This window comes from Ambystoma mexicanum, chromosome 5p (genome assembly GCF_040938575.1).
Source record: "Ambystoma mexicanum isolate Mex_15411 chromosome 5p, UKY_AmexF1_1, whole genome shotgun sequence".
NCBI lineage: Eukaryota > Metazoa > Chordata > Amphibia > Caudata > Ambystomatidae > Ambystoma > Ambystoma mexicanum.
The window spans coordinates 282,809,016-282,836,797 of NC_090930.1; the positions used below are offsets into that span (position 1 = coordinate 282,809,016).

The 27,782-nt window shown below is 45.0% G+C and overlaps 1 protein-coding gene across 6 annotated transcripts in view; it reads left to right on the forward strand.

Moving 5' to 3' along the window:
* The window catches only part of LOC138480915 (acrosomal protein KIAA1210-like), a 1,033,315-nt gene that overhangs the window by 802,570 nt on the left and 202,963 nt on the right, over window positions 1–27,782 (forward strand). For all 6 annotated transcript variants that reach the window (XR_011274164.1, XM_069612715.1, XM_069612716.1 and 3 more), the window contains exon 7: window positions 5,455–5,631. Coding sequence is in view for 5 of the 6 variants with exons in the window: in XM_069612715.1 (XP_069468816.1) it covers window positions 5,455–5,631 (177 nt within the window). In the remaining variant the exon portion in view is untranslated. The remainder of the gene's footprint in view (window positions 1–5,454; window positions 5,632–27,782) is intronic.

The following is a 27,782-nucleotide window of genomic DNA, read 5'->3' on the forward strand; positions in this document are numbered from 1 at the left end:
TCAGGCTACAGTGATGACTCCTGAGGAGTCATCACTGAATCCCTGATGATGAGATCTTCTCATGTATCCAAGGGACGGCAGTCGCTACCTGATCCTGACCTTGGGGGCGGTGGTATGAGGGAGGGTCACATGGGAGGAGACGACTATCAGGGGAAGGTGGTGACTTCACTGGAAGAGATGCAGTATTCTCCCCTTTATTCTGCAGAAAACCTTATTACACCCAAACTCCTAATGGCCTACTATCATTCTAGTTAGAATTCCATTTATACCTCCAACATACACCACACCCACTTAACATCACCTGTTTCTGATGTTTTCCTGAGCAGAGCTCCTAAACAGCATTTCTTTAGAAAACTTGAGTTGATGTTGAATGCGCAGACTAGTTGTTTGAATGGATTACTAATGCGCAAGACATTTAAAAATGGCATCCACATCAGAAGAAGCAGAACGAGCGAGGACCATGCCAGCGGGATTCAAGAGGACTGGCGCATCCATGCGGAAGCTTACGGACGCATGAATGACTTAGCTGTGTGGTGAAGAGACTCAGCGGGCACCTGTGGAGGACCGTTGGGGTATCAGAAGCAGCAGAGGAGCTCTTTGAGATATGGCCACGCTGAGAAGCAGCAGTCTTCAGCCCAGGTCACGGTGAGAAGCCGGCGGGTGAACGCACAGCTGGCAGGAATGCTGGAGGAAGGTTTGCAGTGCAGAGGAGGCAGTCACAGAGGGGAAACTACCTCACAGAGACACGCCACGTCTCCGGAAAACTGCAGAATACCGGTGAGTCTGCTCAGCCATTGAGGACCCCGGAACGTACTGACAAGCGTCAAACTCAATAACTGAAATAAGAATATTTGAATCCGACCAAATGAAGTGCAACAAAAATACTTTGCAGGGTCCCTATATGTGAAATGTCAATGTGGGGAAAGCTGGAACAAGCATCATCTTAAGCAAACAAATGAAAATACAGCAAAGAAAAACAAGTGACATGTTTTAAAGGACACTGAAAGTTATGAGACGTCCTGGTCAAAGAAGTGTACCAGGTAGTTGACATTAAAAAGGGGAGGGGGAATACCTGGCAGAGAATTACACCAGGGGATTAGCAAGAACCCAGAGAAGGATTCCTGGCAGGGAAGTATACCAGGCAATCCACCAAGATAATAGAAAGTCATAAAACAATGTGGGGACAAGATACCTGGCAGGGGAGTATACCAGGTGATCTGACAAACCCATGAACGGATACCTGGCAGGAGAGTATACCAGGAGGTCCACCAGAACTGTAAATAGGAAGTTTGTTGTGAAGAGACACGTTTGCCATCATACCTGATCATTAAACTGTTAGGAAAAGACATTTTCACTGTTCTACCTAAATGTCCCGGGGAAGGGAATCACCTTCTGGAACCAAGGAATTCTCCTTGGAAAATACGTTTCTGTTGGATTCACTTATTTGCTTTTGATCCTGAACATTGTCAATTATAGGCCAGAGACATTTCCTTACACCCTTAGTTTATTTTGGTGTGAGGGCCAGATTAGTATGTTTTGGACACAAGGACAGTTTATAAGTTTAAAGACTTGACACAGACTGATCTTTAGTTTTCGTTTTTTAGGCAGGGAAACTCACTTCAGAATAGGAATATAGAGGCATTCATCCAACCCATTTGTGTTTAATAAACATGTCTGATATTGAGACAACTGCAACTTTGTCTGCCTCTAATTTCTGACCCCTCACACTACCCTCTTGCTTCTTCTTTGTTGCTTTATATCAATCGCACAGAATTGATGTATGACTTTAAGGATGGAGCCAATTTAGATACCACACACTTGCTATAAAAACTAAAACCAGTTGACAACTCTGTTAAAGTGTTACTTTATTTAAATTTGAAAACTTCAAGCTCAGACATTGCATCTGTTAGTTATTACACAATGAAATCTTAACTGATTCCACCCACCAATGACACAGCTGACATCCGTTTTAACATGACAATTTTCATTAAAGAAATAACATCATTCCTGATGGCATGTCCTGGTTTGTTCATTTGAACTCTGTCAACAAATTGTTGAACTCAGTATATGAAATGTATTGGTATCCTCAAAAACTAACAGCGTGAATTACTTACCAGTAACATTGTTCATATTACACCCTCCTCTCCAATTACTGTTTTATACCCACGTTGGTGTTCACTATATGCCAGCTAACTCATCAGTATAAGCCTTTGTGGTCGACCTGTCAAGAATATATTCACATGTTTCCATCCTTTGGACCTATATGAGCATAGTACTGTATCATTAGGTGTAAATGTTGAGAGCTTGAGGCTGAAGCATTGGGTTCGTTTTCTAGCAAAGTAGGACATGACCAGTTTGGTTATCAACACTACCGTCAATATGGATGCATGCATGGTGTGCGACTTGATTATCAAGTCAGCTTGGAGTTAGGGAAATTAGTCTACCGAGCATATTCTCTGCCTAGGAGGCTCTTTATACACGTGAAGCTGTGCGGATATTTCAGGAATGTCGTGACTGTTCTCATTCTGGTTTTAAGAAGATCCCCCTCAGTTGCTAACCTATCGGGATGTTTCATCAAGATTGTAGCATTGGGGGTTAAGGGAGATAGTTGATTTTCTTTTCGATTAAACACTTAAACAACAAAAATACATTTACATTGAAAATCGGTGTAAACAGCGTAGCACTGAACAAGGAAATATCCTAAAAAATGTTAAAATTCACATAATAATCACATCAAGCAAAAAGTTGTTTGCAAGCAAACTACATTTTTTAAAACCTTTTTAAACAAAAATGTTTCTCCATAAAGTCACACTACTAATTGTGTGCCAAAAGAAACTATTAATATATCAATGGGAATAAATACAAATAAATCTGCTACATCACAAAGAAAAGAAAATTTAACAGAGACCATCCACCGGTCACAATGTTGAAATTTTGCCAAAATTGAAAATATTCACATACATACTTGTAAAGTCAGTGATCCTAAAAAAAGTAGATGCTAACATTTTAAAGTTTCTCTCAGTGCGGTTCGGGCAATGCTGCACCCTTCTTCAGGACAATAAGGATCTAACTTCAACTTAGAAATTATAATACAGAGAGAACAAAATGTGATGTAGATGTCAATTTGTTAAAAAAAGTCAAACTATTATTGATTTACAAAAATGATGTTTACAAAACTTACATTTTATTGTCATCGCTCTCACCGCTGTATTTCTAGAGTAATCATATTGTATTACTTGGTTGAATGTGTCAACATCTTCACTGTGTCTACAATGTTTATGTTGAATATTATGTTCTCGTTAATATTTCTATTATGGCTATTTTTCTCTTTAGAATCACTGTTATTTCTCAAATGTAATTTTTAAATGGTTATTCCAATGTGTTTCAGCAGATTGATAGCTCTAAATTGTCTTAAAATGGCATCTACTTTTCTACTTGACGATCTTCTGTTGATGGTCTAGTTTAAGGGTTGACCGGAAGTAGCATTCCCCTTATAAGGGGAGTGGAGCCTTTGCCGGGTTTCAACCACTATTTTGAACTAAGGTCCAGGGATAACCACACTTGCACTTGTGAGGGAAGAATTGGATTGCCTTTAGACTTTTTTCTTACTTTTTAAATTAGTTTCTTTACTGATAGGAAGCAGTGAGTTTTGAGGGACACTTAGGATATCTTCTTTGTTTTTTAGTATTGGTTTATCCAAGCTTTCCAAGTTTTTTTTAAAACACGTTTCTTTAGCCAGGCATGTGTTTTTGTTATTCTTTGGACTTTTTTGGTACCAAGGATTGGAATATCTGTTTTTATGTACCATGATATTTTTTTAGATACATGACACATATTTTCATGACATTTTCATGACATGGTACTTCTGGTTTTCTTAAAGGTTTACTCTTTACAAAAATGTACTGATCTTCTAGTTGGAAGTGTTCATTTGAAGGATTATTCAGTACTTCTCATGAGGTGGTCGGTCAAAATCTCGAAAAAAAAATCTCGACTAACAATAAGGTTTTAATTATATATTTATTTTGGGGTCCGGGATTAAAAAAAATGCTAAAAAAAGGGGTGGGGGATGGGGGGGAACCCCCCCATTTCGAATAAAAAACGTCATAAAAAAATGACCATAAACCTTCTCATGTGGATTCTAGTGAGTAAAGGTTTTTAATATGTTTGTAAATCAATAATTGTTAGACTTTTTTCTAACATATTTACATTATGTACGCTCTTTTCTCTTTGCATTGAAATTGCCAAATTGAAGTTAGATCCTTATTCTCTTGAAGAAGGGCACAGCATCTCTCGAAAAGAAATATTGCCATATTCTTAAAGGATAACTGACATTACAAATAGTTAACTGTATATATTTTCAATTTTGGCATAATTTCAACATTGCATCCAGTTGATGGTATATGTAAAATCTTCTTTGTACAATTCTGTTGAATTTGTGATTTAGCAGATATATTTTCATTTATTCCCACTGATTATATGTATGGGTTTCTTTTGGTACAAAATGAATATCTTGACATATGAACACATTTTTGTTAAACACAAGTTTTTAAAAAACATTTTGCTTGAAAAAATGTTTTGCTTGATGCGATTAATGTGAATTTCAAGATTTGTTTAGGATTATTTCTTGTAGAGTGCTAACCTGTCTACATTGATTGTCAGTGTACATTTATTTTGGAAGTTTTTTCAAGGCTACAGCTGATGTCCTTAGAGCAGGGCTGTCCACCTGCAGGCCTCGAGGGATGGAATTCTGATGGAGTTTCAGGGTACCCTCATTAATATTCATGAGATAAATTTGCATACAATGATTCTAAATCTATGCAATTTTTTCCTCATGAATATTAATAAGGAATAGCCTGAAAATCTGTCAGGATTCTGGCCTTCGAGTCCTAGAGTTGGACAACCCTGCCTTAGTGTCAGTACCAGAAATATTTCTGAATGTTCACGTACTGCATGCAATTGGTGCATTCTATTAAGAATAGATTAAACATTTAAACAAACCTTTTAATTTGATTTATGATTTGTATCCTTTCTTAAAATACATTTCCCCCAAATAGTGAGGTAGGTTTGTTCTTGCATTTTCTTTATATCTTTGCAGAGCTTTGTTTTGCTTTTCTTGTACAGTCTCTTAAAAGGGTTGTTTTCTTTGTGATCTTTGCTTTTCCTCTCCAGCACGCTGTACTTGAGCCGCATTTCCAATAAGTAGCAATAGATTTTTTTTGTGGCTGCCCAACCACAGATTTTGCAAAACAAACTTACTGACACCATTTGAATTCTATCAGTGAGCACATTTAAATCAAATGAAGATGGCGGATTAACAGGAAATTGTCCAGTAGCACATTGAGATAATTGGTGTACAAATGACAGAGATGTTGGAACAAGTTCTACAGTAGTACAGATAAGCAAGATTAAAGTGGAACCGAAACAAACTGAATCATTTTTATTCTGTTCCCACAGTTTTCTTCAGAGTCTTTATCTAGAGCCATCAGTCCATTACCACCAAGCTTGATTCCGGTTGATTTCAACTCCCCTGCCAGTTCACTGGGCTGCCTTGATAACTCTGCAGCGAGGCACAAGATCTCTCTAAATCCACGAAAAAATAGAAATGGTCCCAAAAGGAGAAAGCTTGCAGCTGTAAGTATAACCTTTGCATATCTTGTTGTCAGGTGTAGTTCAAAACATTGTCCTCACTAAACATCACACTGGAGGATGGAGGTTGTTCTTGTTTGTAGTGTAAATGTTTGCTAGTCTACTCCACAGTTGAGTGAAGTACTTTTGCATGAAGCATTAGGAAGGTGTTCTGCACAGTGTGATGAATCTGACAAACCCATCACTGACTCCCCGAGAAAAGTCTTCCTCCATGTGGCCAGGGAAGGGCAGAAGCTAACTGACTCTAGGGTTGGCTATCTCTGGGAGGACCACATGGGGGGAGACCAACCTCAGGAGAGTACAGGCGGTTAGCCTTGGAAAACACCCAATAACCCCCCCCTTTGAAACCACTAAGAATAATGTATTCTATTAATCTCAAGCCTTCATGGTTTACTATGTTTCTGAAGATATTGAAACCCAGAAACAAATACTGTGATCCCTATGAATCCACTGGAACGAAGAAGGGAGGAAGAGTAATGCAGAGTAAAATCAGCAGGAAGTACACAATGCGGTCTAGTCTTTTTGATCATATGACCTGTGCCGGGAACTTTAAAACTCAGGTGCAACAAGGAAAATGGAGAATATTCTTTCCCAATACGATTCGGGAAACAGAAGGGATGTGGCATGCAGCCAAGCAGGAGAGGGGTTGAGGGGACGCTGGCGAGAGAAGCTCGAGACCGGGAGGGCCATGGTCACAAGATACGGAGCAGAGGAGGCTCTGTTGTGAAGACCAAAATGGCGAGGGAACCAGAGAGCATAGGAGATGCTGAGCCGAAATGAAGGAAGACCGCTGCACTGGACACCACCCATGGAAGACGCCAAAGCAGCCAGAAACTACCAGTGATCCAAGCAAGTAGGGGACACCAGGACGCTTCGCTGCATGTACCAGGGGTGGAATGAAGCAAGAGAACTCTGTGTAGATAACGGGGCAAGGGAGCTGGAGCTGGAGCGTTTAAGCCAGCATTGAGAATATTAAAAGTGAGAGCATGGGGAAAGCAGAAACCCCTGAACAGGGAAAACTGTGAACCCAAACAAGCATGGGTCTCGGCCAACAGGGAGAGGGCAAGAACCCAACGTTGGCAGAAGGGAAAATTGGATGATGTTTGGCCAAGTCCTGGCAGGAGAGTATACCAGGCTCAGTAATGGCGAGTCAGGGACTCGCACTCTAAATCAGAAAGCTATGAATGTGAAAAGTCCTTGAAGGAGAGTAAACCATGCACTTGAAAAAGAATATAAGTTTATAAGATAAAAGCTAAGTGAATATGAATATAACCTGGCAGGAGAGGATATCGGGTGCATTGTTGGAGAACTTTGAACTGAAAAGCTTGGATAAAACCTGGCAGGAGACCATCCCATGTGTGTTTTAGAGAGTTGTGAACTGGGATGCTTAAGTAAAACCTGTCAGGAGAGTACAAAAGGTAGACTGTTTTGAAAGACATTAACTGTACTTAATTGTTTTGTTCCCTCGAGAGAGAAGCATCTCTGAACCCTGTAAAATCTGCAAACAAAAGAGAGGAAGTTCTGTGCTATAAAGAAACAGTGGAATTCTGGGGGAAGAGAACCCTTTTCATATCCTTGTAGAACATTGGTTGTTTCCTTTTTGCACCATTTCAGAGCTTTAAGTTGAATTTGAAAAGTATTACTGCAGGACACAGCCAAAAGAACATTTACCCTTTAACTTTATGATTAGTTTAGCATGTGAGGGTCAGCTTAGGATTTGGACACAGGACAGAGGACTTTTACTTTGGGACATCCTGACTTGTACACTAGTTATTTTGGTTGAGCCAGGGACACCCCTCATATCTATCTATAGGTAGGTTTTCCTCAGATCCCTTTTTCTTGAATACAAGTTTATAACAATCAAGGTATGCCTCTGTGTCCGACTCTTACTCATGACCCATCACAACAGCTTCATCAAGTTGCCAAGTAGGTATGGCTCTTGGAGGATCGCGGCTCCCCCTTTTTCCACCTGCCTTGTTTCCAACATTCACCTTCACACAGCTTACCCTTAGTTATGACACTTCTGCCAGACAACTCATCACTGCCAGATTTTCCTCCTAGCCTAGGGTTATTTAAAAATGGTCTGGTAAGATCCCTCCATGTTTCAACGGCACAATATGCCAGTAACCTACTATTGGCAGTAACCTACTATTGGCATGGGTACCTAAAGAAACAGTATCTTTAAGAAATTAGTGAAAGGTGCTACCCACTTGGCCTGTCACGTAGTGATTACGATCAATTGCCTCATCCGTTTGGTTTGGTGAGAACACAAGTCCTTTCCATGATAAAAATCCACAATAACATTGTCTCCCCACTCTTGTAAAATCAAAGCAAGCATTGCGGTTATACAACTGTCAAATGCCTTTCTGACTGTTAGGTTTTTATAAACCATACATGACTGCCATGTGAACTAGTTTAATTTAGGCTCCCCACCCCCGTACCCAGGGTAAACCCTCAATGGATACAAAATAGAACAATCTTGCCTATAATGGTACAACATCCCATGGTTCTGAGCACTCAACCATTTCATGGCTTTGATAAGTGGGCAGGAGGTTCTGGCACCTCCCTCTCGTGGGTATGCAACACATGTACAGGAGGAACTATATACTGGCAACTAATAAAGGCCTTCTGAACTGTGGATTATGCATTGCTTGCAAGCCACCTGCCTGGCTGCCTTAGATTGGCTAGGAGATCAGCCTGCTGGGGTCTTCCTGTTTTCTTCCAACACTCATGGATCACTCGTCGACATTATTAACAGAATGCTTTTGCCCACCTTCGAGACTCTTGTTGCAGGCACATTTATTGGCGAGACCTTTGTGTTCATAGATGTGCTCTATTGACCTCACTTCATCCCCATGTGCAGTACCCATTACTTGACACATTTCTTTGATCATGAAGCTCCTTGTACTTTCCTTGGCAGTCCGTGAATTTCTGTAGGACCTCTGTCATGTTTACATTTATCCTGTCATTCTTAAACAACCATTGTGGGTTAAGGCTGCTTGTGGACTTCCTGTCCCTCCTTATAATACAATTTTACACTGCTCTATTGGACTGTGGCATGAAGTGATAAGCCATGAGGGCTATAACTAGTATGTCCTGCTAAGTGTACACTTGCCAATGCCATCTGACCCACATCCCTTTGACAAGCCTATACATCCTTTCGTGGAACGCTATTATAGAGCAGTGCACCTGGGCTCTACATTGCGTTCCTAATTTCTATGGATGAAAATTGAAAACATCAGTGATGGATTCACTAGATATGTATTCTAGTTTAGAACGTAGCCTCCTCTCCAGGTGTGTATCCCCAATTGGCCAGTACTCCCCACTCCAACCATTTGGTTATATATTAATGAAGGTGAGAATTTGCAATTTAGTGTTCTCCAGTACCTCTAATAGTCATAAAATATACATTGCTATCCACTGCTGAACTTTGTCGAGCAGTTGCATAGGTGTAAATGGTGTTGGCACCTGGTATGTTTAGATTTGTCACTAAACGTTCGGTCTGCAATTACTGACTGCCTCCTCCACACTTCTGCACATCCCCCTGCCACCAGTTTCTTTTTGTCAGGCTTCTGCCGGGGGCGGCCTCATGTGCTCTATCGCTCGCTTCCTGAGATCTATTGGTGGGATTGCCATGGAGCTCTGGGCCAAATGTCATTCTGTCTAATTCATGGGAAGCCTCGTTTTACTCCGGGATTTCAACCTGGACATTTCCGTACCCTTCACTGAATCCTGTGTGAGAGTCCTTGGCTTCCTCTTCTACTCAGCTGCACTCCATCCACTCTTCTCCATTGGACTTGCATCTTTCCATGATGCCCCTAGTGGTCAAGAGTCAAGAAAGATAATTTTCAACCGTTCTTCACCCCAGCACATGCTCGGCCCTCTCATTGTACTTCATAACCTCCACCATCCAACAGCAAATGCACATTGATTCCATCAATAGTCCATTGTAGTAATGTCATTGGCGTGCATTAGAATTGGTAATTCCCAGACTAGCCACTTGGCACATTTAAGGTTCTAATAACATTGCTAGTACCTCAAGCTCAATTGTTAGTTGATCTCATCCCTTCTGAGCATGAGGAACAAACAGAACTGATGCACCTTTGTCTTCCTGATTCTTTGTCACAACTCCTCCAAGCCCCTTGACCTCTGGCATCCACCATATTGATAAACTTGGAACAAGTGTCAAAGACCTGTACAATAAGTGATTCACTGATGTCGCTTTGAGGGCCACAAGCTCTTTCTGGCCTTTTGACAACAATTCAAATCTGACTCGTCTTTTTTTAGCAGAGGGGGCTGTGAGATTTAGCTTTTACAGAGGAAGATGGTTTAGAGAAGATATTTCCATAATCCTTTACCTTGCACCTTTGCGATTGAGGGTATTTAGTTGGGGTATAGTGTGTTCTGAATGTATAACCTTAGACTTCACAACCTTAGATTTAATATGAGGTTGAGAAATATTATAATGGCAATAGGCCAGGACCTCCTTTGGTACAGTGGTAAGAGTCTCTCAGTCAGAGGTAAAATACTGTGTCTCATCCACGGAATTCCCTCATCGCCATGGGTCCCGTCTCCTCCCAGGTGATCCTCCTGCAGTACAGCACCCTCGGAGTTGGGATCTGGAAGTGTCTGCCTTTCCCTGGCCTCCTGGGAGGTGACTTTAGGCAGGATTTCAGTAGGGATCCGTAGGATACTTCACATATTCCACCACCCAAAAAAGGAACATATCACATCCATTTCAGTGGGGCCGAATACCCCTTGTGGGCCTGATCACCTTTGAGCATACAGTGTGGGCTCTTGCACTATTTCCCTGAATTTAGAGAAACACGTCTCATACTTCAAAGTGACTCATACTACAAAGTGACTCCCCTGACTTACATGACGTTAACTACCCCCTGAATACATGGGTCATGTTCTTTCTTCTCCATGCCAGTTACTAAAATGTATCTTTGAAAGAAAAACATGCCAGGCATTCTCCCAAATAGTTGCTGCTTTAGCCATTGAGATAGTACCGCAGCTTATGTTCTACCCGATGATATGCTGAAGAGAGATTAAGAGTAGAAAAGCTTTGCAGGCTTCATGCTCATAAATATTTAGAGGTTAACCAGTAGGTGGCAGTCTAACCATAAGCAATCTAGATATCTTGGATCAACCCAATTTCTGATTGTTGTATACAGCTTTCAAACTATTACTCCCGGTACCAAAAACCCGACCACTCGATGCTACTCTCCAATTGAGTCTCTAATTTCAGAAGTCCATCCTCCATGGAGACCCACTGGACTTGACTGACTTCATGCACATAGGGCCATACCTTTCTCCGAAGAGTGAGCCCTTGTGTGAACCTTTTCAGCATGCTGATGTCATCCCTCTGCTAGAGGGCTCATACAGGATCTCCTTTTTCACAGACGGATAAATGTGGCTCGCTTCTTCCTGATGCAACTTCATCTTTAGTGCTGCTTGTTCAAGCTAAGCCACTGGCGACCTTTTCTTAGCGACATCCAGTCAGCAGACCGCTTCTCTTTCATGACATTCAGGATTGCCCATTTATTTCCGTTTATGTATATAGGGGTCTGCCCCTTGCCCTTTTGGTGTGATCTGTCTGAATTAGGTCACCCATTTTTTCTTCGGACATCCACCTTGTGATAGTGTAGGGGGAACCAGAATCTATAAGAAGGTTGATGTCCACCACATCAGCCTTGACCAAGCCACAAATTCGTTGTCTTCCCATCACTGACTGCCAGGAGGAAATCGGAGTCCTAAATCATCTTTCTTGGGTTTGGTACTCCTGCTAGTCCTGCTGGAGCTTCTGCACATGTGCTCAGTGTCCTTTGATCCAATATGGAAGACATCCCACCTGCAGTCCCGGGTATTCCCTTTCTTCAGCCACGTACCTCTTGCATCTTCACTTATTGTACTTGCACATTTCTTTATAAAACTTGTATTACTTTAATTTACTCTGTGGTTTGCTTTGGACTAACAAGACTGACTATATGTCTCCTGTAGGTTATGGTCACCACTCCCTGCTCGCCGACTATCTTCTGTATATGTACAACTCTAGTATTTCTGCTTGCCCTATCCCTGTTGGTTCCATGCATGACTTTGAAGCACTTGCCATCCATTGTCAGCTTACTTGATGACCATCTCCTTTAAGGTGCTATTCCTTGCTTGCAGAAATTCCATTGTTTGCTCAGAAGTATATATGTATACATAGTATCATAAGTAGACAATGGTGCAAGCATCCCCAACCAACTAACACAGGCAAAGATTGGCCAAGAAAATGAAAGCTCATTTAATTTATTTTTAGTTTCGGTTGAAATTTGACAAAGCCAATTTTGCCCAAGAATTCCTATCAATATGGGCTTTCAGGTAAGCGCAAGCATACAAAGTGGAATCTGTATAATTGATGAAAAATAATACAAATGTTAGATTTGTTCGAATGAAAATAACACATAGCTGAACATTTCCACCACATCGCCCGCACCGTTGTTTGTTGAAATGGCTTTGTGGGTTGTGGGGGTGTCCCCTTCTAAGTCAAAAAAAGCTTTTTTAAAAGGACCCTGTGGCGCCGGAACCCGTGCACGTAAGTGAAGGGAATCGGCGTCAGCGAGGGATAGAGAAGTTGGCTGCCCACAGCCAAGTGTGCTGCCAAAAGGGAAGGAAGGAGGTGCAGGGAGTTGAGGGGGTCACCAGAAATGTTCAGGGGAGTGAAAACCGACAGTCATTTTCGTTGAAATGACTTTATATTTTTTTCCCTCAAACATTTCTGATTCAGTTAAATCATGGACATTCATACAAATTAGCCTGACTTGCTGTTTCCTTACATCAGAGCAAGCATCCATTAACATTTTTGCCTGACCCTTACATGACAGCGCCTTGACAAACTCTTGTTTGGATCACTTCTGCTACTCCAGTCGCACCCCTACGTCCAGTCTAATACCTGGAAAAAAGAATTATATATATAGAAGTAATTTGGTGAGTTATATATCACTTCATGCTTGATTTTCCATGCTTCTAAGCACTATTGTCATTCACTCCTGGTAGTTCATGAATCGACCTTGGGGAGGCTAAAGGGTTAAGTCAGCTCAACCAGGGTATTGAACCCATGATTCATGGACCGCATCAGTCTGCTTTAAGGTGACGCATTGTGCTTGAGCTATCAGCCCTGACTGTACCATATCTCTCTATGCCACCCCACCCCCCAATCCACCTGGCTGCAGCCAAAGAACCACACAGAAATTGCAGAATGAATGAGCGACCCAGCTCCAGTCCTCAAGGGGAAAGAACGGACCTGCATGACTCCTGTGGAACCAGTCTGTCTCCGAAAGGATTGCATGAAGCATTCTGAACTGGACATGTGCACCCTTCCAGAAGCTGCCTGGATGATTTCCAAACCGGGGGAATATGAAATATTGCTTTGATGCAATCATGTAGATGCACTAACTGGAATCTAGCTCCCACTTCTCAGAGAAAAAAAGTGTAAGGTGTGTAAGTGCCAGCATTCATAAATGACAGAAGAACGGCCATTTAAGAAACGATGTACAATTTGTATTTTGTTTATAACGCGCAAACCATCAGGCCCGGGGGCATCAGGGCGCAATTTGTACAAAGTTGCAGAAAAAAATACAGACAATAAAATTACATTACAAAATGTACAGTAACAGCATATTAAACCATCTTTCTAATTACATATATTACAGAGATTACAGAGCCACTAGGAATAAACAGAGGTTATACCCTAGGGAGTACAATAACAGTACAGCGGTAGCAGGCCAGAAATAGTATCAGAGGAAGCGGACCAAAGTATGTGAGGCAGACGCCAGGCATGTTTTATTGCTGATCAAAGAGCCAAGATTTGGTTTTGGTCTTAAAGGTGTTGAAAGAATCTTCAGCTCTGATGGTGGCAGGGAGGGTGTTCCTAAGTTTAGAGGCTAGGACAGGGAAGCTGGAGCCCCCCGCTTTTTGACGCTTAAACCTGGGGATCAATAGACAATACGTCTGGGCAGTTCTTAGTGGTCGGGCGGTAGAGTGGCGAGATAGCCGACTACAGAGATAGATCGGGGCTTTGTTGGCTAGGCATTTGTGCGTTAGGGCAAGTGTTTTTAAGGAGATTCTCTGTTTGACAGGTAACCACTTTAAGTTGGTTCTGGCTTCTGAAATGTGGTGGTTGCAGGGGATGTTCAAGGCCGCTCGAATGGCATTATTTTGGTAGTTTGGAGTTTGCTCAAGTTCTCTTGGCTGGTACCTAAGTAAAGAGCACTGCAATAATCAATTTTTGCCATAATGAGGGTTATAGCTAGTGTGACACTGTTGGGGTGGTAAGAAACGGTCTGCAGGCTGCAATACGCTTGCACGTGTAAGCAGAGGCAGACCGAACTGCGTTTATTTGTCTGGATAAGGATAGGGTGGAGTCAAGGTGAAAGCCTAACGTTTTGGTGTCTTTTGAGACTCGTATGGTATTACCGTCTATGGTGAATGACTGATAGGACGGCTCCAGTTTGCTCAGGCGTTGTGTGGTGCCCAGGATAAGGAGCTCAGTCTTATCATCATTTAGACATAGCTGGTGTTGGGCCATCCAGGCTTGGATGACCAGGTAGTCGTCATTGATGGCCTTGGTGTCAGCTAGATAATCACCTGAGATGGGAATGAGTATCTGGGTGTCGTCCACATAGTTAGTGTAGGAGACACCCAGATAGTCAAGCACATCAAAGAGTGGTTTCGTAAAGATGTTGTAAAGTGTAGGTGACACGCAAGAACCCTGACGTACGCCGCAGTTTATAGGGGAGGGGTCCGCGGCTGCGGATCGTGCATAGACCCTCATGGATCTGTTGCTCAAAAAGAATTTGATCCATGCCGCAGCGGAGGAGGAGAAGTTGGCAGCAGAGTGGAGGTGCCGGCAAAGGATCTCGTGGTGGACCAAATCAAATGCGGCGGAGAGGTCGAGGAGTAATAGCATTGCTAATTTGCCCTTGTCCTTCAATACTTCGATCTGGGTTTTTAGGTCTATTAGAGCAGTTTCGGTCCCGTGTCTGGGCCGAAATCCGGATTGTCGTAGACCTAGCAGATTGTTGGATTCCAGGTAGTTTTGGATCTGAATGTAAGCTGCGCGGTCCAGTATCTTAAGCAAAAACGGAACTGTAGTGATCGGTCAGAAGTTGGTAGGTATACTTGGGTCAAGGGAAGGTTTTTTGAGTAATGGGATCACCCATGCGTCCTTAAGGTTGTCAGGGACAATACCTGATTTAAAGGAGGAGTTGATGAAGGCCTTAATGAACAGAGCTAGATCATGGGCAGAGTCCTTAATGATGGGAGCTGGGCAAGGGTCACCTTGGCAGTTGGATGGTTTAATTCTCAGGATGATATTTTCTACCTCAGTAACAGTGAGCGGTGAGAAGGTGAAAGGTATGGTGTTAGCAGTGTCTAAAGGGGGGACCTAGCAGGGGAGAGTGAGCGGTTGTCAAGCTTCAGGCTGTCCTGCTTGTCTTTAATTTTGGATTGAAGCATGGCAATTTTATTTAGTAAGGCTGCGTGAATGTTCGCACACCATTTACTATCTTTCATGCATGTGTCAGGAGGGGAGACTGGTGTTTCGAGCTCTTTTAGGATTCTAAAGAGTTCCTTGGAGTTAGAATCGGCTTGCAAGATACGATTGTTAAGTGACTCTTTTTTAGCAGGGATGATGGCATCTTTGTAGGTAAGGGAGGCAAGAAGGAAGCCATCTTTATGCTCATCAGGCGGGTGGCTTTTCCATCGATTTTCCGCACAGCGTTTAGCTTTGCGGAGGATTCTTAGCTGTGGAGTGAACCATGAGTTAAGATGTGCTCGAGGTTTGGCCTTCCTAGGTTTGATGGGTGCTATAGAGTCTATCGCCGTGAGCATAGTTTGGTTATAGGTGTCTGCTAGGGAGGTGGGATCAGAACATCAGTTAGTATCCGCGTTGAGGGAAGGAAGTAGCAGTGGGAGTAGTTGTTCCTTAGTTCTGTTTTTTTTACTACGAGTGGGGAGTGCTGGGGCTATCTGTGTCGGGGCCCGCGGGGTATCTTCAATGTTAAGTTATGATGTGATGGTCAGACCATAAGCAAGGGGAGTTGTTGAGGACCTGAATGTTGCAGTTGGAGCCGGCTAACCAATCAATGGTCCTGCCTTTGATATGGGTCGGTTCTTGGATGTACAGGGTGAGGCCGAGATCTGTTAGAACATTCTCCAGATCAATTGCCACGGGATCTTTTGAGTCACCACGACCTAAGTTGAGGTCGCCTAGGATGATTGTGAGTTGTTTTTAGTTTTGTCAAGGAGGAGAGTATAAATTTCACTGACGAAGGTAGGTGCCGGACCTGGGGGCCTATAAATAAGGGTAAGGGTGGCCATTTGGTTGGGCGTTAGTAACAATTTGATTGACAGTAGTTCAGCTAATTCGAGTTTGGAGTCTGGTACCACTCTTAGGTCAAGGGAGTTTTTGTGGATGAAGGCTACGCCGCCGCCTCTGGATTGGGCTGAGGTGCGGTCGCAGCGCGTGATGCCGTAGTCTGGCAGTAAAGCCAGAGATAGAGAGGGGCCAGATGCGGCATGTAGCCAAGTTTCGGATATGGCGATGAAGTCAAGGTCAGCAGTGGTGATGAGGTCGGCTATGTCTAGAGCGTGTGCTGTGAGAGATCTAGCATTGATAAGGGCGCCCTTGAACACAGGCAGTTTGACCCCTGAGGTAGAGGTTTTGCATGTAGCGGTGGATGAAGGTGGGCTAGGTGGAGTATGTGAGATTAGCTTGGTGGCATTGGTGCGGGAGTGTCGTATGCGGAATCTAGTGCCTAGTCTCTTGTTTCGGAGAATGAGAGGGCAGGGTTGGTTGGGAGTGGGTTTGGTGGCAAAGTGTTCCAGCCAGAGAGCTAGGTCATTAAGGTATTGGTTAGGCTGGTTGCTCGGGTGGTGGACGCCTGCGGTGGATGCTTCAGAGCTTATTATAGGGACCATAGGGGTCATGGTCATAGTTGGTAGGGCTGGGTGGTATAGGTTCGAGCAGGCCAAATTATTAGGTGGCAGATCAGGTTTATCCCCAAGGGTAAGGGTAGTTGCCGTGGGTAGTTGAGTGACTGGGGTGCCGTGTGGGGCTAGAATGTAGTGTAGTAGAAGGAGCACACTGACGTGCATGATGGTAGTGCTGGCTACCTGAGTGGGATACCTATGAACTTGTTGACATGGGACAAGATTGGGTCTCAATAGCAGATATGGAGGTAACAATAGCCAGAGCGGGCCAGTAAGTACAAATGCTTTGATATGGCTAGATGGCCGGACGCGGCATTGCAAAATACAGTGCGGCTGAGTTTGGGTGTCAAGCGCATTAAATACAATAGTACGGAGTGCACCAGGCAGAGGTATTATGATTAGGCTGGAGTACACCTAGTGATATCTAGATGAGACAAATTACAGTAGGCTAAAATGCACAGGTAGGGCAACACCTAGATTTGACATATCACAGGGCAGTGTAACACACACCTAGATTTAGGATAACACAGTGGCTAAAATGCACAAGTCAGGGCAACATCTAGATTGGACATAGCACAATAACTGAAATGCACTGGGCAGAGTAACACACACCTAGATTAAAATGACAGGCTAATGTGCATAATGCAGCACCTGAAGGCAGGATAGCACATGTAGGCTAGGGTGGAATAGCCAGCAGCAGGGTTTTGTACTGCTAGGGGTCGGATAGCATAACAGTGCTGACGAGCAGGAGTGGAGCCTGTGCGCAGCGTGTGTGTTGTGCAAGGTGGAAAACATATTAGCCCAATAGGCTGAGTGCTGGCTATCTATTAGTTTAGATGCAGGATGAAGAAGCTGCACTGATGCTAAAGTCAAATGCACAAGAGTGCAAGTTTGTTGTGTAGAATTGTAGCTTGTGCGGGACAACGGGTGCAAAAGTTACCTTGGTTGACGTCTATGGAGAGCAGGGGGTCTTGCAGATGGCAGAGTGGGCAGATAACAGGCCGAGAACAGGCACCAGCCTTGATCTCGAGGGCCTTGGACAGAGAGGGCCGGCTTCGCCTGCCGGCGTCCAATGGCAGGAGATGTGGTAGAGCTGGCCAATCAGGCAGGGCCAGGAGTGCTGCTGTGTGCCTGGTAAGGCACCACTTGGAATTCACCTAGAATGCGGCGGCCATCTTAGAGGGGGTACCTCGTGTACCATAAAGCTATAATCAGGGCAAAAACGAGCACTTCTCAGTGCAGGCCTGCCTGGGCTCTTAGTGGGGCATCAAGGAGCACTTGTATGTATTTGTGCATCAATTTCCGAAAATCGAGCACAAATACATACAAGTGCATTCTTCATCGGCATCAGATCTTTCATAGATTCACATGCTGTGAATGTTCCCCGTCGTCCGACTGGGAATCCTCGGTAATATAGAGCAGTTTAAAATTAAATTGAAACTTTGTCACTTTTGTGCTCTAGTACATCATTTTAGGGTCATACTGCCTACAGCCAATAGATGCACCTCCGTTAGCTCCTCTCCGGTCGGCCATATTCAGTTTTTTTTTTACTGCGCGTTCGTGTTGGGAGTCCTCAGAAATCTATCTCTACATTATATCTACTATAAAATTGTACTACATCTCATCTGTGTCACGAAAATCTCCTTTTTCGATGACCCATCAACAACCAACGCAGATGGCGACGGTGCAGAGTCCCTGCACCGTTTCGGATGCTGTTGACTTTGATTTTCACTGTCTGCACATTTGGGCCTACCTCATGGCTGAATCCACGAGGAAGAGCCTGTTTAAGGCATGTGCCTGCTGTGGCCTGAAGAATGTGTATATTCAAGACCACCATGACGACTGTCTATACTGTCTGCATCCGATCATGTCTTACAGGACTGCAAGATCCGCCAGTCCTTTTCCAATAAAATGCTGCAAGATCGTCACCAACGTTGCGTGACTCGAGCATGCCGGTGGGGCAGGGGCTTCTGACTTCTATACGGAGCCATGCATCTCTACGGCAGGGCAGGATAGCCAAGCAAACAACCTCCAGTAAGAGTTCTAGGTCACATGAACACCACGCCAGCAGCAGGAAGAGACACAGGGAGGCGTCCGACAATGAGCCGAGGTCGTCTCACAAGGACTGGTCCCCACCACCCGAGGTCAGTGCCCAAGGGGTTTCTAAGGGCAAAAGCAGCCAAGGCCACACCCCCGCCCCCCGTCCAGTGGAGGCAAACCTGTCCAGCAAGTCTACTTCAAAATCTGGTGGGCACTCTTCATCGTTGACGGTCAAATCTGCCCTGTCGACATCGTCGGCAAAGTCTGCGTGGACTAAGTCTTGGTTGACACCCAAGTCTTCCTCTGGCTAGTCCACGCCGAGACCATCTACCCAATAGCAAGCAAGCTACCCCGTCAATGAGAACCTAGACTACGACACTGGTACTTCTGTCGAGAACCCCATCAACCAGCCTGTCAATGGCAAAACAGTGTCATCTTGCATGGTCATGACCATCGCTCCATCAGCTGTCGCGACCACCTCATCCCCCCCCACCAGCACAGTGTTGGCGCTAGCAGAGATCCCACGACCATCATACCCCGATCTGAGTGGCGTTACTCCCGGAGGGAAACATAGTTGTGGAGCCAAGTTTCTCGTCCTCTGAGAAAGTGGAGGAAAGGGATGTGGAGGCTGTTATGTCACCTCCCAGTTGGCAGCGCAGGATGCCACCCTGAAAAAGGCAGCCCATGTCACCACGTGCGAAAGCAGGCCTCATTAAGACACCAGTGTGGCCACCCCTGCATCCACCCCTTACAGGGGTCAAATTAACTCCAGTGTGGCCACCTCTGCAGCTGGCTCCTCCAAGGGACATATCACTGGACATATTAACCGCCCTAACTACGCTAGTGGCCACATTGCACCAAAGGCTGCCAGAACAGGCATCGACCCCGGTACCACCACAGCGGCCTCCAACTGGCACCCCTGGTCCATCCAGGGAGGAAGACGTTCCACAACTCCACAGGGCGGTTGAACACCAGGCAAGGCCTCGACAACTGTTTGAGACAGAGATGGACACAGACCGAGACCATGGCGATGTGGCGTCAACTCACACATCACACACTGGCGAGTTCGAGGATTTCGTCCCTGCCGATGGGGAGCCAGATGAGGCCCCTGATTAGAGTCCCTCCACCAGATGAAGTAGGTGCCTTCCATGAACTCATGGGCAGGGTGGCGAAAATGTATGGCCTCGCCCCAGAGGAGCAACGCAAAGAAAGTCCCTTGTACCAACCGAGGAAGTCCATTCCGCTTTTAGAAGATGTCTGGGACGATGGCCTTGTCACCATGGCACAACCTGCAACGGCTCTGGCAAAAAAGGACAATTTTGATTAAAAAAAATAAAGGCGCCCTTGACACCGCTCCAGTCTGTTGCTGCACGCAGCCTAGGCAGGACTCTGTTGTCTCCACCGTGGCCAGGAAATGATCATCGTCCTGCTCCATTTCTCCGTACAAGGAGGGAAAACGCTTGGATGCCTTTGGCAAGAAGATTATAATGACTGCATCCCCTACCATCAGGGCTGCTAATGCAATGGCCATTCTCGGCAGATATGATCACGCGTTATGGTAAACTGTTCCCTATGCTAAAATTTCTGCCTGACAACAAAAAAAACAAGAGATAATGGACATTTTTCATGAAGACTAGTGGCATCAGATCATGTAAATACAGTGTTGGTGGACATTGCCGACACAGGATTTTGCCAGCCAGCTAGTTAATGGAGCAGTGCTTCTCCAACAGGGTTGGCTCAAGGCTACAGACTTCCAGCTGGAGGTACAATCCAGAGTCGTTGACATGCCATTCGAGGGCATTGAACTGTTCAGGGAAAAAGGTAGACGAAACCTTACTCTCCATCAAAACTGACACTGAAACTGCTTGCTCCCTCAGCACATTGCAGCAAAGGCCCCTGCAAAAGGATGATTTAATAGAACTTCCAGGGACAACCGTTCCTCATACCACTTCTCTCCCTCGTACAAGACACCGTCATACTCCTCAGGCGAGCAATACAGGAAGAAGTTGCAATCCTACAAAGGCACACAGCGCCGTACTGGCTCCTCCCGATCCAGGGTCCAGTCAAGCAAACAACCATTACCAGTCCAAAGGCTAGTCCTCCCACTTCAGCACCCTGGTTGGGGGGGGGAAGGCTGTCACGATTTGTCAGGGAATGGAAAACCATCACATCCGATGATTGGGTGCCCTCCCTTCTCCAGCAGGGCCACACTCTGGAGTTCGCAAACATATAACTGGACATTCTACCTGCACACAAGCCGGAAAGGTTACACCACCTCCTGTTACAAGAAGTGCGGGCATTTCTTGCCAAAGGGGCAGTTGAGAATTTGCCGAAAGAACTGGCCACAGGAGTCTACTCGCGCTACTTCCTGGTAAGAAAAATGGCCTTGCACAACAAATCGGGGGGTTGGAGACCGATATTAGATCTAAGAGTGCTCAAATAATTCCTTAAAGTGCCAACGTTCTGTATGGTAACACTGCAACAGGTGCTGTCTCAGCTACAACAACAATGAGACTTCCTAGTGTCATTTGATCTCGAGGGTGCTTATTTTCACATCCCTATTTGCTGCTCACACTGGCGCTAGTCGCGTTTCATTGTGCCAGGAGCACTACCAATTCAAGGCCCTGCTCTCCAGCCTTCGTTCAGCTCCACAGGTGTTTACCAAGTATCTTTCACAAGTGGTGGCACACCTGCAGTGGCGGGGCATGCTCATATAACCGAACGACTGGTTGGTAAGGAACCCCTCCTGTCCACTAGCAACAGACGGCACAGCATCCACCATCCAGTTTGTACAACGACTCAGATTATCCATCATTTTCCCCAAGTTATGCCTGGTGCCATCAAGGCAGGTGTTTGACCTAGAAGCGAAGCTCAACACACAATCCTGCACCGCAGCACCCTTGGACGAGAGGGTGGCTGCACTCCTTGCAAAAGTGCAGTGCCCAAGTGATGATGTCATCATGCATTCCTCTGATCTCTCACCGCAGGCTGTGCATGTGACCGGTGCAGGAATTCCTAGATGCTCGATGAAATCGGGCATCAGGGTCCTGGGACAATCGCATCACTCTGATGCAGGACTTCAGACTTCATTGGTGGTCAGTAAGAGCCCATCTAGAGAAGGGTGCCCCTTTCAGGCTACCCGGCCACCAGGGCACCGTCACAATGGATGCATCACTGGAGGGATGGGAAGTCCACTGTCAGGACCAACAAACAAGGGGCTTTGGTCTGCAGAAGAAAAGTACATGCACATCAGTCTACATTTGAGGGCAATTTTCTGAGCCCTCGAGTCCTTCCTCTCCTTACTGATGGGGAAGGTGATGTGAGTCTACACTGACAATATATAGTGGTCTATGTCCGCAAACCAGTGGGGACCAGGTCCCCGCAGCTGTCCAAGGAGGCCAATGTCTTCTGGCACTGGGCATTGCAACACCACATGTTCCTTATTCCCCTCCATCTACCAGGGATTCAGAATACCCTATCGGACTCCCTCAGCAGGGAGTTGCACTATTAACATGACCAACTTCAACTGTTGTTCCAGACTGGGGGCACTCCGGCGATCAACCTCTCTGCGACTTACGACAACAGTCGGTGAAAGAGTTCCGCCAGCCGATTTCCCCCCGCACCTCTTTCCAGAAAGCTTAGGCGATTCCTTTGCATTTCCGTAGGAAGGGAAAGTTCCTTTATGCATTCCCTCCGATCCCACTGGTGGCGCAGGTCATCAACATGCTCAGGGTATATTGGTGCAGACTGAAATTAGTGCCCCCTGCATGGGCGAGGCAGTTTTGGTACTCTGACCTCCTTGCCCGCTCGTCAGCTGCTCCTCTCGTTGAATCCACACCAGGTTGTCCTGTCAAGGAACCAGGGGGCAGTGCTGTATTATGACCCGGACTCACTCAATCTGACGGCCTGGCTCCTGTGTCTTTAGAGTCCGGATCCTTGTCTCTTCCACAAGAATGCCAAGAGGTTCTAGCTCGGACTAGAGCACCGTCCACTTTGGCGCATTACAAGAGCAAATGGAGACACTGAAGTGTGGTGCAGTAGTCATCAGTGGCTGGACATGCCGTCCGGCCACAAGACATTTTGCCTCATCTGTTACCCACGCTCAGGCGGGTTTGGTACACTCTTCAATCAAGGTGCACTTAGCTGCAATTTCCAGGTACAACTATTCTTCAGGTGTTCCGTCCCTGTGGTCCCACCAGCTGGTGAAGGAGTTCTTGCAGTGGGCTGTTCGGGTCTTTCCCACCTACCCGACGCCCAGCTCCCGCATGGGAATTGAATGTGCTGCTGTCAAGGCTTATGAAACCACCCTTTGAACCCCTGCACAGGGCATCCATCAAGCATCTTTTCTAGAAGACCGCTTTCTTGGTGGTCATAACCTCGGCCAGGCGAGTAGGTGAAATCCTTGCATTTTCTTGCAAACTGCCTTGACATTCCACAAGGAAAAGGTCATACTACGCACTAACCCACCCTGTTCCATCAGCCTTCTATCTTAGTGAACCAGTGATCTTGCCAGTGTTATTCGGCACACCGTCTCTAGCTGAGCGGACATTGCATTCTTTGGATGTGGTGCGTGCCCTAAAGTAGTATGTTGCACGTACTAAATCACTCTGTCTCATGGACAAATTATTTGTGGTGTTTGGCTCGACTGGACCTGGGAAGGCATTGTCTAAATCTTCCACATCGAGGTGGATTGCGGCCTGCATTTCCTTCTGCCATCAACGGGCTGACAGGCCTCTCCCAGGTTCACTCCACTTGAGCTGTGGCTGCTATCACTGCCTTCCTCTCCGGGGTCCCGCTGCTTGACGTATGCCATGCAGCTACCTAGTGATCGGTGCACACTTCCACCAAATTTGGCTATTTCCACAGGAATTTGGCAGAAGAATCTAGGGTTGGCCAGTTGGTTCTGAGGAACCTTTTTGCATTAGGTAATTAAGTCTTCAGTGGTAATCTGTGCTTGTAGTTTGCCTCTGCCCATATGTATTGTTTATCAATACTGCTTTGTAATCTATTCACAGCATGTGAATCTATGAAAGATCCAATCCTGGAGAAGGAATAAGTCACTTACCTGTGACACATGTTCTCCAGCATAGATTCACATGTGGCCCTCCGACCTGCCCCTCATGGCTCTTTTTTTGGCTCCTACTGCCACTCACGCGCCCTTGCCAAATCTGAAGATGGCCGACAGGGTAGGAGCTAAGGGAGGTGTTCCTATTGGCTGTGGGCAGTATGACCTAAAAATGACTGTACTAGAGCCCAAAAGTGACTGAAAGTTTTAGTTTAAGTTTAAACTGCTCCATTTTAGCGATGATTTACAGCCTCACGATGGGGAATATTCACAGCATAGGGAATCTATGAAAGATACTGTCGCCATCTGCACTGACTGGCTGCTTGGTTCCCTGCAGAATCTTACAGGGCACCTGGTCCCATTAGTCTACCCCTGTATTGGTCTCCCCTGGACCTCTCCCTCAACCTCCACTTGCCCTTCCGGGCCCCTCCCCTGCACTAGCCTGACTGGGCCTGCACCCTTGTTGCCCTTCCAGCCTCTTACTTCACACTTCGCTTGTGGACCTTCCTCCCCCTGGCTCTTTCCACCCAGCCTCCCCTGGCACTCGCTTTCTCACAGGCCCTCCCGACCTGACTGGCACTCCCCCACCACCCCATCTTCCCTGCACTTCTCTTCTGCACTTGCACAATCCAAATGTCACAAGGCCTAGTAGAATCGTTTTTGTTTTGTCCTCCCTTTTCCCTCCACTCTCTTGTCTTGTTGCGCTGCAAAACACATTGTCTATAGGCGCATTACAAATACCCAATAAATAAAACCAATATTAGTTTAATTACATTTTTTTGTGGCAGCCGCAACAACTGCAGCAGCAGCCACAACAGAGTGGTGCTATACTACCCCGAGGTTTCACAGCCCTTGACCGACATTAGAGATCAAAGATGGTGCAAAATCAAAAATAGGACGGACATTGAATCAGTACAGTAGTGTTTTTAATCTTTCTAATATTTCTTCATATCGCTGCTCTTAACAGTAACACTTTGAATTGGATCTAGACATCTAGAATTTAAGATTAGCAGAAAATGTACTTTAATTCGGATCTTTGCCTGCATGGACACTGACTGTACAATGTCATAACTGTGTATGCTCTACACGCGCAAGTAGTTTTGGGAGGCAGAGCATAAGAAGGAATCCTTCAAAGTGAGCATCAGCTGCCACATAATAATTGAATGAAGGCATTCTGAAATGGTCATTCAGACCCTTCAAGGAGCTACTAGGCACATTTTCCAAATGGGCTGGCTTATGAGCCACTCATTTAATGTAATCACGCGCTCATGCTACAGTGCAGTATGTGTTACTTGGCATGTGGAAGTGCTTAAAGCCAATTTTGAACGGCAGCTGAAAATGGCCATTCTGAGAAGGATTACCAAAGGAAGCGGAGGTGTATGCATGGGGCATTCATTTGCGCAAGTGCTCATTATTCAGGAAGACCATATATTTGCATTACCAATAAAGGCCTTATTTCAGGATACCGCTGTTTAAAGAAATAGTGATGCTGACAGTTTTTTTGTGAAGTCAAACTGCGAAAAAAAAGGACAACCTTGTGTTAAATCTGATCGAAAATGTATTAGTCCAAGTTTCTGCATTGAGTGTCTTTGGCTGAACATGCAAACACAGATTTAAGATGGTGTCAGATCCCTGAACATGTGAGCCCTTCATTTTCTCATGCAAGGCCCTGTCGCTTCCACACTATACTACACAATGTAATGAGCACTTGAAAATATAGGCTACAGCTAAATATTTTAAAGAGCAAAATGAAGGTAGTGCTGCTCTACGGGAAACTCCTGCAAATATACATGAATATTTAATTTGAAAGACATTGTGATTGCAAGAAGAAGCTGTAATACATAGGGACTTGTCTTAAAAACACAAAGCTTGAATAGTTCCGATGCCATTTTAGACTGATGCATTTTTAAGATGAGAGTAAATTTCATATTATGCCATGTTGGCACAAATAGCAATGTGGACAGCTTCCTAATTTTGAGAATATGTGCAGTTAATGCCTCTGCTCTTCTGTTGGCTTGAATGCCTAGGTTAGGATGGGACACAACACACTAAAACCTGCATGGTCATATAAATGTCTGAATATTGTGTATTGCACACCTTATCACACATGTATAGAAATAGCTGCATTGTGAGAGTGAGGGGTTATTCACTTCTATTACAAGGGTTTCTCTCTTCATTTGAGTTTTGCCTCCCACAGAGGTGTTGAATAAGGATTTTCTGAATGTGACCTGACCCAAAACTATATGGCAGTTTATTTTACATGAATGCACCAACAAGGGGGCACTTGATCCAGGCCATTGGATCTGTAGTCCAAGTCTCGGCTCTAGTTCTCCCATATGTTGCTTCCGTTAGAAGCTCCTCTATAGTGTTCCTCTCAAGATTCTCTCAACAGTTGAGCCGCCATTTTAGTGGGCACTCTTCAGACAGCAGGGGTCAGGTTCTTTAATGCCCCACATCAGTTTCTGCCTTTTCCCTGTTAGGTTTTCTTATGACTCTGACCAGGGATTTAATTGTGGGAGTTGAACAGTACTGGGAAGAGCATGGATGGGCATGCACATCCCCTTCTAAAAGCATTGAGCGTGGCATGGTTTCCTGCAGATTGGCTGACTGCACAATGAGATGCTCCTTTGATACATCTGCCTTTTGGGCCCCCTCCATCGTTCAATTATGCAAAGTCATTACATCACTGTCAGTCTTTTGCTCAATCTATTTCAGAATGGTAAGCCTGGTAACCCACTGCCAATGACTAGACCTGGTGCAACTCTAGCCATGTCCTTATTTCCCCCCTCATGGAAATCCGGTATGGCTCACTCCGCTTCATTGATAGGAGTGGGTCAATACTCTAAGCAATTGAAGTATTTAACAAAGAATAGACAAGCTCTGCCACTCTTTCCATTAAATTGTCTGTAGCTGCAACTTAAGCACGCACAGAATGTGTACCTTCTAGCAAGTCACAATGCCAAATCCAATATACATAATATATACACAACATGGAATAAGGACACTTTACTAAGGCCAATATGTTTTCATTCACATTTGCTTCTACCATCCCACCTACACACTTTTATGCCCTTAAACTTTCTAACATCCATCCTATTTAATTAATCTCCCCAGAAACCTGCCCTTACCCAATCATCTGTTCCCATAATCATGAATTCACACATCCTTCCATGAACTCATCGGTTCATCAGTCTGACTCCTCACATTCATATTATTCATCCATCCCTCTTGATCTCTCTCCACTACTTCTGCTCCCCCCCACCGCGCTTATCCTCTACCTTCCTAAGTGTATCTGTAAGCATGAACTGAGAAGTTGTTTTCACCATACAAAACCAAAAACGATTGGTTTTTGTCATTGCTTGTTTTTATTCTTGCAGGGCGCTGGGATGGGTCATTTTAAATGCAAAGAAAATTAGACCTGGCCCCAGAGCGGAGACGGTGTGGCTATTTCATTTTGAGAGAATCGCATCTGCAAGCTTTTCCTATTTGAACATACAGAGGGTGTTTCATTGCTAAGCCCTTGTGTATCCATTTGTTCTGATTGCACGTGCCCTAGGAGGAGTGAGGAGTGCCAAGAGAGGGTTTATGATGGGAGACTTTGTAGCTTAAATGTGGTTCAAGTGAACTGAAGTCTTTGTAGAGGATGCATGAAGAGTTTGCATTTGGTTTTTTTGACAGGTAACCAATGGCAGATGAGGATGGAGGCATGTGTTCTCTGTCGATCAGCATCATTCACAGCAGTGACTGCCTGTAAAGGCGAGCACTAGGAAGGTGCCTCCGCTGCTTAGAATAAAAAAAGCATGAGCCAACAAATAAGCTTACCGGAGCAGTGAGGAACAGGTCTGGGTGAAAGGTTATTCAGTGTATTCAGTGACATTTTCTGGTTCAGGGCAGAAGACATTTGTGATGGGCTAGAGTCCTTCGCTCCAGAGATTGAGGCCAGCATGAACAATCATTTTATGAGGACTTAGCCAGCTGGCACAAATCCAGATATTGAAAGATGTTACCACAAGACTACAGTTAATTTGCCAGTTTTACCTTTCTAGCTGGATCA